Raw genomic sequence first — 10747 nt, 5'->3', positions numbered from 1 at the left:
GTACTGACAGATTGACTTATCTGTTTTCACCAGATATCTAGAGCGAATATAATCATCTTGGTTCAAGAATGCAGTTGCCTTTAGCTAGGGACAGGTTTAAAAAAAACCTTAAATCAGTTTAAGACCAACATTTTACTTTAATCATATGAAAACTGTAGTAATATTATTCATAAATTTTTTTCCTCATGTTACAATGACTAAACATATATGTAGATGAGTACCTTTAATCAAGAGAGAATGGATTAAGATCAGATGCCGAACATCTGTGAAGATCTTCTTTTGTGGATAAATCCTGAGTAAATGTACAACATTGTACTCTATTTGCAATAGAAACTAAGCCATGCATCAAAATCCACAGTAATTAGATACTCTATTTGTCAATTTGATTAAATAAAAGACTTCATGCCAACTGGATTGTCCATGACAGCAGCACAATGTTTGTTGCAGTCTCTCTAATCTGCGCCTTTCAATTTGTCTTCCTTCTCAATTGGCAAACTTTATCACAAGTACATGGAAATGTAGGATTCTACTGAGCCTTGCAACAGGTGCTTTTGCATATTTCATCTGTGCAATGAATTCCCCTTTTTTGTCTGGGTCACAGGTTCACATTTGCCATTATTATTTCAGCTGACATTTTGTTATCAAGGTATGTGTAAATGTACAGGTCATTTTTTCATTGAAAACATTAATGGGGTTTAGTTTTCTTATATTTGCTTCATTGCCACCCACTGTGGATTCTATTTGTTTGTATATATTTATACATTTCTTTTGTATATGGTGTTCGTATGTGACGCATGTGAAACCGTGCCACAGATGCCAGTGATTGACAGCCAAAGTTTTATTATTTATTGTTATCTGGTATATTCTTGTGTGACTTAAGGCACAAACAGACATTAATTGAAGATCCAAATAAAAGTTTTGGTTATTTTGTTTTGTTTTTTTTTTTAATTTTAGCAGATTTAAAATTGTAAAGTTAGATACTTGTGTGGACTTACATGAATTTCACGAGTTGCTTAAAGTCATTAATTTTTACAGTTTCTGTACTTTTTTTGTAAAAATTATTTTGTCACTATTGTCTTTGCAGAAAATTTAAAGATAATACAACAACTGAATACCACACACATAGGAGGTCCAGTATAAGATGTTGGAAAATTCATGTATTGTTTTTCATATGATCTGTGGATAAAAGCTACTTATTAAATGGAAAATGTCAATAACCACCAAGCTGTTTCTTTAATTAATGTTGTATGCTAGTTTTGGTTCATTGGCTACATCTCCATTATTTATCAACGTGTTATGAGAAATGAGAAATTGACCATAGGCTCATAAATATTTTTCTTATCCATCTGAATGCGAGAAATGATCTTAAATGGGTATTTAAATCTGTTTGCAGAAATTTGTCTTGGGTGCATGTTTCAATAAAAATCACTGCATTCCTTTCTTGTTTAAATATCAAAAGCTGACATAAATGTGCACATAGATTTAAAATGATCATCGAGATGATGGATAGAAATTCTACCAACGGATGAAACAAAAAAATCTTGAAACTTTATTGATTAATAACTCAAAATTATTCTTTATAATTCACAGAAAATTTAAAACGTGCGTAGATAAATTAGCTTTGGGAAAAATTACCTGGAAATGTGGGTATCACTAGTGTATACAAGATTTGAGCTCAGGATTATGCATTTGCCTGGATTTCTAGGCATTTTTATCTAATACAAAAATGCTTTCAATTTGTTGGGTTGCAAATTCAAAATCAAAGAAATATTCATCTTGAAGGTCATGTTGTCATGCACATTTCTTGCAATCGCTCTTTAGGCGGGTTCTTTCCAAGCAGCATTTTTATCCTTTTCTTATTTATTTATTTATTTTAAGGCACGGCATGTCTTGTCGCTCCCTTTTAATTTAATTGCTTCTTTGATTCTATTTCTGTTAGTTACAGCAAACTTGTATACAAGTGGCTTCAAGTATGTGCACGATAGGCCACGGGCATATTGGGTTAGCTTCGTTCATCATGTCATTTTCTCCACTTTTGTCGTATTTGTCGTATTTGATTTTCTGTGCAGTTTGTCGATCATTGCTGATAATAGTAGGATAGTTTGCAAACACCTGCTTAGCTTTTCTACCTACAGTACCAGTATTTAAGAAAGCTAAATAGAAGAAAGATAACGTTATAAACATTAATTGAATGTATGAAAGTGCTTTATAGCATGCATAATTTATTCAGATTTGAGTAATGATATCCGATGCGTCTGGTTTTATACGAATTCCTTAAAACTTTATTTGAAATGGACATTTCTGAAACATCAACGACAGTTCTTCCCCAAATAGCAAATTATCAAATATTTACAGTGTATGACCAGATTGATGATAGATTCCTAGACCCTATCGTACTAACTGTAGATCGATCTGTCTTCAAGGGGATTCTCTCCAAATTGCCATCAACTTAAGCGGCTTAGATATCTGTCACGCCTACTGAAGCTGCTAGGGGGTAATTAATTATCGTAGCAACTTTAGTAGACATGCCAGAGAATTTAGCTGCTTAAGTTGAAAACAATTTTGCGAGAAACCCCTTGAAGATGGATCCTTTTAGATCGATCTAGGTATAGAAACCCAGTCATAAGAACATGCGTTCACAGGTTTGCCGCCAAATCACACCTACATGTAGTTGTCCAGGCACTTCGAATCTGTCTAGGACGGTAAACCATCTTACCAGGAAAGAGGATTCAAGTCTATTCTCCCACCTGATAATCTAATGAAAGGTGTTCAAAAAATACTCTTTAATTAAGAATGTATCGGAGGATGGCCTCAGGCAATAGTCAACTATATTCATTCCCACGCCAATGCATAGTTTGTGTCAACAGTTCAAAGTATACGGGCGGATTATTGGCGGGAACCGAGCCATAAAACGAATTTTCAAATGCGCTTTCGGTATTGTCTCTTGACTGTTGATTGCTAGTTCACTAATATATTTTGAATGATTTAAATTGGTTTTGTGTACAATCTTTGGGCACATCCGAGCTTTTAGTTGACGCTGATTGCTTTCAAGTTGATTACTTACACTTAGAACTTGTACAATTATAGCGGCACTCGACTTAACAACTTATGTCAAAATAAAAAATTAATGTGATTAGGCCAACTTATCTAAATACCGTCAATCCTGGTTGTGCATCACAAATGCAAAAAATAAAGCGATCAATCCTCAGCCGGTATACTAGCGTAGGTGTGGAATTTTGTTTAAAATCACGACAAAAAGACAAGAAGTGACACTCGATTGCAACATCTCAGCGTTTCATCATGAAAGTGTTGTTGGTCTCTGCGGTACTTCTTTACTGCGCCATCGCAGTGGTGGGCTCCACTTCGGAGGCTTCATCAGGTAACTTAATTAGTTTAACCTATGCCGTGGAATGTAATTTTGTTCAGAATGTGAACCTAAAAAAAGTCTTTTTAAAATGACATTCATGTAGCTGCAAAATGTGGAATCGCTATCCAAATAAGGGCACTTTATGTTTTGTTTGAATTAATATGTCGCGTCCGATATTTGGTTTATGTTTTCGACCATTTAGTGAAATTTGACCTGATATACTGTTTCACTATTTATGATCTCATCATATGGCAGCAATGTCCCCATGAAATGAATTGGATCGTTCAAATCTTTGAGAATAATAATAAAAAAAAAACGTTTGAAAATTGACCATACTTCCAGCCAACCACGTCACTTGCGACAGAGAAGATAAGATCGACATGGCGTTCTTGCTGGACGCTTCCAAGAGCGTGGGCTTCATGAATTATAAGAAAGTGGTCGGCTTTGTTCAAGATTTTATCAGCAGGTTCGGCGTTGGTGCCGAGCGTGTGCGCCTCGGCCTCGTTTACTTCAGTGTCAAAGCGACCAGATACTTCGCCTTTGATGAATATTCAGGTGAGTTTGTCTGGTAGTGGCGTTTTACTAACTCATTACAGATGCTGTCCACGGGTTTTCCTTGCCAAAATGAATATAATTTAGAGGTTCTCTTGTGTGAAAACGAGGCAATGTGTGTGACGGTAGATGTCGTTCTATTTGGCCAGTCATTTAAACTAAAGTATTGAATTAAAATGGAATCAAACATCGAATAATAGCACCTCAATACCAGTGCAGAAGTTATATAAACACCTTCCCAAAAGGAATAGGACTAAAATGGACAGGGACTCAGCCTTTCCTCTCGTTATAGTTTATATCACATGTAGAAGCTTGGTGTCAAAATCAGGGGGGGAAGAGGGAGATGACAGGGCAACGATGAGGTCAACGTGATGCTAAACCCGGCTACCACTGAACCTGGTTTTACAATAATTTCTTGCCATGTTGATCTTATAAACGTATTTTTCGCTTACAGACAAGCAAGCCGTCTTGGACAAAGTCGGGGAGATGGCGGACCGTTCATTCAAATATCAGCTGGGCACGAGAACCAACACCTCCGGAGGGCTGGCGGTCATCCACGAGCTCTTTAATGAAAACCAACGCAATGAGACCGACGCTAAGATGGTGATTGTTATAACCGATGGTAAACCAAACTCAGACAAAGAAGCCACCATCCCGAATGCCGATGCACTGAAGGCGGACGGCGTCAAAATCATGGCTATAGGAGTCGGGGACGACATCAGGAGGTACGTAAAATATTCAGATCCATTGAAGTCTGATTTTACTAGCACAACAGTGAAAAATGAGGAGAAAAATTAATGGGGGGGGGGGTTGTAAACTATTTTGCCAGTTCCTGTTTCTAAGATATCTAAACAAAGAATTCTAATATTTCAGAGACAACCTGGAGGACATTGCCTCAGAACCTTACGAGAGATATGTCTTCACCACTGAAGACTTTGAAGATTTGATCGCTCGGACAGAGGACATGGTACAGACTGCTTGCAGAAATGGTAAAACGAATGTATTCAATTGTTCATTGAGAGAGAGAGAGTGAGACCGACCTAACACCTAACTTGTAAAATGTGATTCTCAAGATTATCATTTATACCATTTAGGCAGTAAGATAACGGAATTGTTCGGGTTCGCTGATAGACTATGGGATAGTGTGAAACATGTACGTGCTAGAACTGCTTCTACTCTCTGGCTTTTTTTCCAGTCGAGTATCTGTCGTGCCCCGAACAGGAGAGCAATGACAGGATAGTGGACGCTCAACACGCGGCTATCGAGAAAGCTATTGCAAGCTTGTTGGAAACCAACGAGGTACTGACTGAATTAGATGAAAGATGCAACGGTAAGTTTACGTTTAACTCTCTAAAATTACATAAAATCATATGTTATCAGAAGAACTAATTTCACATATTTCTATTTCATCAACTACACAAATAACCATCTGCTATCTTATGAAGGTACAACTGTGAATGCATTTGGAGTTTCATTATTCACAATATGTTTGCAAACATAGTGTTGGATAACAACTATTTAATGCTTACATAAAGAATGTTAAATAATGTACATTATTTATATTTTGAATGCCATATTAATAATTGTATCAAACAAAACGAAGAATGAGCTAATCGATTGGTATACACTTGTAATACGACAGGTAGACTCCAGGTCCACGTTATTGTCTTTGAAGCCCTTTCAATCAGCAAAATATTTGACGTAGTTCATGGTTGTTAGTTTAATGATTGTTTGTGTCTATGGTGAATCTATAATCACACTAAGAAGCTGGATCTCACCGCCTAGCTTATATATTTTATTAGTAACTAAAGCAGTAAATCTGTTCCTTATATTTATAAAGATATATACTTGTACATTCACAAACTGGCAATCCAATTACCAATAAAAGAATGGTATTGCACCAAATTCGATTGTTTTTATTATATTGGGCAAGATCATGATCATTTATGTACCAGTACAGAAATAAATTGAAATTGTAAATTTAATGTTTGACGAAGTCATTTTGATATTCACCAGTTGACCCGTGTCCAAGCTGTTTCACGAGGAACGACGAGTTTCGGTCCTGCTACAAGGCCGTCCCAGCGGCGGTGGACTGGCCCGAGGCAGACAGACTCTGCGCCGTTCTCTATGGGGCACGTCTGGCGTCCGTGAACACGGCGGAGGAACACCATTACATCAAGAACCAAACTTTCTCCTCTGAGGAAGCAACCGGCGCAGGTAGGTCTCCCTTCCTTCAAAACTTCAAAACTTGATCTTGACCTTGATAGAAGATGGGAGATGGCCGGTGTGCCAGGAATGGTAGTCCACTAGGAACCCTTGTCCATTACTTTGAACAAGTGCCATTTGTCTCATATACTGACTCCGATAGTCCGGCTTACCTTAACATGTACTCATCATAAGGTACCCCGGACTTTCATTCCTAGGACTACCATTCCTGTCACACCGGACAATGTTGTAGGCCTAAACGGACGGACAGAAAGAAGAACGGAAGTATGACTAACCAGTTTCAGGCATGTCCCCCAACCCACTTAAGTTTGGGAGAGAATATTTTTATTTTTCCTATCTGCTATTTATCTGCTGTTTTTCTGTGCTTTCGATGAAGATTATATGTAGGTAAATTGTTCACAATTCCGCTGGTACTCTATTTCAGGCATCACCAAATGGTGGGTGAGCGGTAATGACCTGGCCAACCACGGTACTTTGATGTGGGCGGGAGATGGTCACTCTGTCAACCTCACCGTCACTGGAGATCATGCTCACCACTGCGTCCTCATGGATGGTACAAACCACTTAAATCTGGTGAGAGTCGCTTGTGGCGCGTCCCATGGCTTCGTGTGCGAGAAGAATTACTAAGACTGATCACTAACATTGGAGTGTCTGAATAAATATGGCGGTTGATTTGAACGGGGTCATATATATCTTATCCATTTGGTTGCTTCGATAGTAGCTAATTTCTGCAATATTTCAAAGGCTTTCATTCCAAAGACTGATTTCTATTGTCTCTAAGCTTATATCTCACAGTTAATATGTCTCAAAACTTTGTATTATCGATGCCAGTCCTGTGTTGAAACAATAAATAGTGCTAATTTTGCCAATCATATCTTCTGTTGTAATTATAATGACTTTGTTAAATAACACTTACTTGCATATTTGCCGTTATGTAATGGTATCCTATGATGTAAAACTGTCGTAAATAATTGGTCTCTCTTCCACGTAACCACGTAACTGACTGTGTTAACGCATGTCATTAACATTTGAACGATCACAGCATCATTGCGAGCACCAATATATCTTTTAAACAGATAATCGACAATCCCCAAAAGTGGGTAACATACACATCTTTGCAATCGCTGAAATTTAATTTCAATTCCAACTTACGTGTTAACTAACAAAGAAGCCGATGACTTTTAGGTCTCAAACTTTGACGAACACAAGCATTTAACTCAGACTTTTTAAAACAAAGAACACAAAGTTAAGAGTCATCAATTAAAATCATTTTATTTATCTTTCAACATTCATGTGAATAAGCAAAATCAAATCAACCAAATTATTTTTTTACTATTGTTTATACAGTCCATCGACTTAAATTCTTGTCGTTGCATATTTCACACCTTCTCGCGGCAGTAAAAAGAATGAACGAAATCAGGTGGATTTTTGTTTACCTTTTTTCTACTGTTCATCGACTTTCGTTTTTACCGTTACTATGTTTATATTGGGGTGCACCTTCTCTCGGTAGTTAAAAATTAACCAAATCAAGCGAATTGTTTAATCTTCCTTAGAATCATTTCTCTATTTCACAGACAGAGTGCATCTTCTCGTAACATCTGTGGTCATGCCAGAGATAACCCCGGTCACGCCACATCACCAGACAGTCCTGGCCAGATTCACTGACATCTCTAGCAAAGTAATCCCACCCCAGAAAATCTGGAAAAAAAAATAAAACATTGAACTTGTAACAACTACAAACGTGAATATTTGTAATATTTTTTTTAATCATCACCCCCGTATTTTTTGTCCAACCCCTCTCCTCTATCCTCTGAAAACTATTTTAGGTCTAAGTTATCAAAAATCTCACCTCCTTCATTTTGAATCAGTTTATTGTTTTTTGTCCATCTAAACATGCCGTTTGCGCCTCTGTCAATTGCTCCAGTCCAGAACCCCTTATCTGGATACAGAACTGAATGTACAAAATTGTATGTTTTGATTGGCAATTAATTAAAAAGTTTGGATTGCTGCTTGGTTATAATATCTTATTAAATCAACAGGTTATTTATAAAATGTAGAACAATTGTTTATACATGTAATAGTCTCGACGAACGTTTACATTTCAATTGTTTTTACGAACGTTAAAAGTGTCAGTACGTAAACTCGTTTTTGACATCTCACGAATTTTGAATAGGTTTCTGAAGACAAGAACAAATACTGTATAAATAGTTTTCTGTTCTAAAGACAAAAGAACTGAAAATGCTTTTTGTTACATCGGATTGTGGAATTCTGAGTATAAAACATTACATGGAAGACCTCTTCCATGCACGATTCGCCTTCTTACCGCCATTTCTGGTGATATAATCGGTGAGAAACTCCTGTTCAGCTGCGCTCTGGATGGTCACCAGGTTGCCATGGAAATGTTGGCAGTTCGTCTCTGCATCGGCCCAGCTCATTAAATATCTCACAAACATGTAGCAAGACCCCTGAAACTTCATGTAACCGGCTGGGCAACTCACTGAAATAAAACTATTTCCTAAGGAAAAAATACCTTGAGAGCCTGAAAATGTGTATTTCATTTGCTTCAAAACAAACTAGCTATTGTACACATCCTTTTGTAACTATGACAGTTCTACCAGCAAGCATTAAAACCTTCACCTGGTTGTGTCATAATCTTCATTTGTAACTGGCTGACCACGGTATACAACTGGTCTACTTTTCTTTTTAGTTCCTGAATTTCCGTTTCAGTCTCCGGAAGGGCAGATATGCATCCGATGGCAAAAATAAAAAACAACAATTTCGCTGAAATTTTCATATTTTTCAGTGAGACGACATATGTGAACAAACTACTTGGCCCTCGTCTGATGGGATGTGAAGGGCTCGTCTCTTTAGATAAGGCATCTTCTTGACAAAGGGTCTCTTGTTTCAAATCAAAAGAATATATTGACACTTCTTGGTCTGATATCTGCGCTGATATCCCTCTTACGTCAATAGACAGATCTGGCATGTACCATTGCGAACCGACATAGGAGTTATTTTCAATCATACCAATTTTGGTAACCTTGGTAATCGCAACGGCGGAATACAAACAAATCTTTAAGCCCTGAGTGTCAAGGAGACGGACCGATGATATTAAGACAGTCAAATAAGATCCCTTAATACAGAGTTGCTTTTAGCGTGTATCCTGTCTCTCGAGTCTCTGCCACATTGTTACGACCCAGTATTGTGCTAGAGGTGAAGTTAAACACATTTCCATTGGAGAGACAGAGAGATTTGTCTGACGAGAGACATAACTAGTAGAAATAGACATATAACAGAAAGCATGTTCGCTCAGGTTGAAAAAAATTAAAAGTCCATGGAATTTAATAAATAGATGATAAAGCTTTTGATATCAATATATCAACGATGATCGATCCTCGTTTTTAGTAATATAGTGAGTTAGTGACAGGCATTCCAAGAAATAGTGTATTCTAATAAAAAATTACGCCAATAAAGGGATTTGATACACCTTAAATATTCCCGATATAAGTATTAGTACCTAACTATCAACACCAAGCTTTGGAAACGCCTGGTGGTTAGTTAAAAATCGAAGAAACTGAAATCACTCAGAAGGCGCAGACTCCGCCAAGGCACCTCAATTCTCTTTAATATTTATCTTCAATTAAATAATTAATTAATTCAATTCGCGTAATGATTAATTGAGTTAATTAAGCAATTAATAAATTGAATTAGTTAAAGCTATAAATCAATTAATTAACACCAATGTTCAGCCAATTCCCAACCCATCCTGAAGTTTCATCAAAAGCCTTCCTAATCTTTTTGTAAAATGTTGCAAACAGACAAACAGACTTAATTTATTAATTACACCCAAAGTCGTATCGTTTGTTACTTGAACCCCTCCTGCTAGTTTCTGAAAATTTCATCAAATCATTCCATTTTTTTTTTTTTTTTTTTTTTTTTTGCATAATGTTTTTAACACGTAGACAGACAAACGAAACCAATACACATAACCCTTGGCCGAGGTAATACCTGATGCCTATTGCAGACACGATAACTGGAAACTGATATATTACTTGTATAAAAACCGCTTTTTGCTAAGTGTACACACACTGGACAATAGAAGTGTCACCCCCTGAATCAGAGTTATCAAAGTTATAATGCCTGGTCTACTTATAATGTGACTAATGAGTATAAAACTGCTGTACCATGGAATTGTATTGTTGGTCTCTTTGTGAAATTTGATGTTAATAAAATGATACCAGAAGCACAGCCATTTATCTCCCCCAAAGTATTGGTTCAGTAGGGGTGACACTTCTATTGTCCATTGTGTGTACATGCACATATTTAACTCAGGTACATGTTTGGACATTTCAAGGTATCATTGACAAGCGTGTCAGATAAAGAATGACTAATACTGAACATGGATTCAGGGTTAGCGTGACACGGCTGAACACGTGGTTCCGGTGTCGCGCCATGCAAATTACCCTACATTTAGTTTCCAGGACTAATAAGCACCGGTTCGATTACAACAGCTGCGCAAAATAAAACCAGGATAGCATTTAACATCAATAATGGAAACATCCGCAACCGAAACTAGCACTTTGAGGTAGTTCAACTAGACGA

The 10747-nt window shown here is 37.1% G+C and overlaps 2 protein-coding genes across 2 annotated transcripts; one reads left to right on the top strand and one right to left on the bottom strand.

Moving 5' to 3' along the window:
- Nucleotides 1–3190: 3190 nt before the first annotated feature.
- On the top strand, nt 3191–7014 carry LOC106160680 (transmembrane cell adhesion receptor mua-3). The gene is made up of 7 exons (XM_013537344.2): nt 3191–3379; nt 3710–3922; nt 4374–4644; nt 4793–4908; nt 5115–5249; nt 5936–6136; nt 6570–7014. The coding sequence occupies exons 1-7, from the start codon at nt 3301–3303 to the stop codon at nt 6770–6772; spliced, it is 1218 nt and encodes a 405-aa protein (XP_013392798.2). The 5' UTR covers nt 3191–3300; the 3' UTR covers nt 6773–7014.
- Nucleotides 7015–7391: 377 nt separating this feature from the next.
- LOC106160683 (perlucin-like protein) lies at nt 7392–9038 on the bottom strand. Its single transcript, XM_013537346.2, has 4 exons — nt 8783–9038; nt 8469–8642; nt 7995–8096; nt 7392–7843 (listed from the first exon to the last, which is right to left on the bottom strand). The coding sequence occupies exons 1-4, from the start codon at nt 8937–8939 to the stop codon at nt 7701–7703; spliced, it is 576 nt and encodes a 191-aa protein (XP_013392800.2). The 5' UTR covers nt 8940–9038; the 3' UTR covers nt 7392–7700.
- Between the last annotated feature and the right edge of the window lie 1709 nt (nt 9039–10747).

This window comes from Lingula anatina, chromosome 2, assembly GCF_051362555.1.
Source record: "Lingula anatina isolate TDL-2025a chromosome 2, LinAna3.0, whole genome shotgun sequence".
NCBI lineage: Eukaryota > Metazoa > Brachiopoda > Lingulata > Lingulida > Lingulidae > Lingula > Lingula anatina.
The sequence above is the reverse complement of the archived record's forward strand: the minus strand, read 5'-3'. Positions and strand labels throughout refer to the sequence as shown.

What these genes read in the sequence shown, in the direction of transcription:
- LOC106160680 (XM_013537344.2), top strand. Translation starts at nt 3,301, where the DNA reads ATGAAAGTGTTGTTGGTCTCTGCGGTACTTCTTTACTGCGCCATCGCA. An exon ending in GTCGGGGACGACATCAGGAG is followed by an intron (nt 4,645 to 4,792) that starts GTACGTAAAATA and finishes CTAATATTTCAG; the next exon opens with AGACAACCTGGAGGACATTG. An exon ending in ACAGACTGCTTGCAGAAATG is followed by an intron (nt 4,909 to 5,114) that starts GTAAAACGAATG and finishes CTTTTTTTCCAG; the next exon opens with TCGAGTATCTGTCGTGCCCC.
- LOC106160683 (XM_013537346.2), bottom strand. Translation starts at nt 8,939, where the DNA reads ATGAAAATTTCAGCGAAATTGTTGTTTTTTATTTTTGCCATCGGATGC. An exon ending in TTATATCACCAGAAATGGCG is followed by an intron (nt 8,097 to 8,468) that starts GTAAGAAGGCGA and finishes TTGTACATTCAG; the next exon opens with TTCTGTATCCAGATAAGGGG. An exon ending in ACTGATTCAAAATGAAGGAG is followed by an intron (nt 7,844 to 7,994) that starts GTGAGATTTTTG and finishes TTTTTTTTCCAG; the next exon opens with ATTTTCTGGGGTGGGATTAC.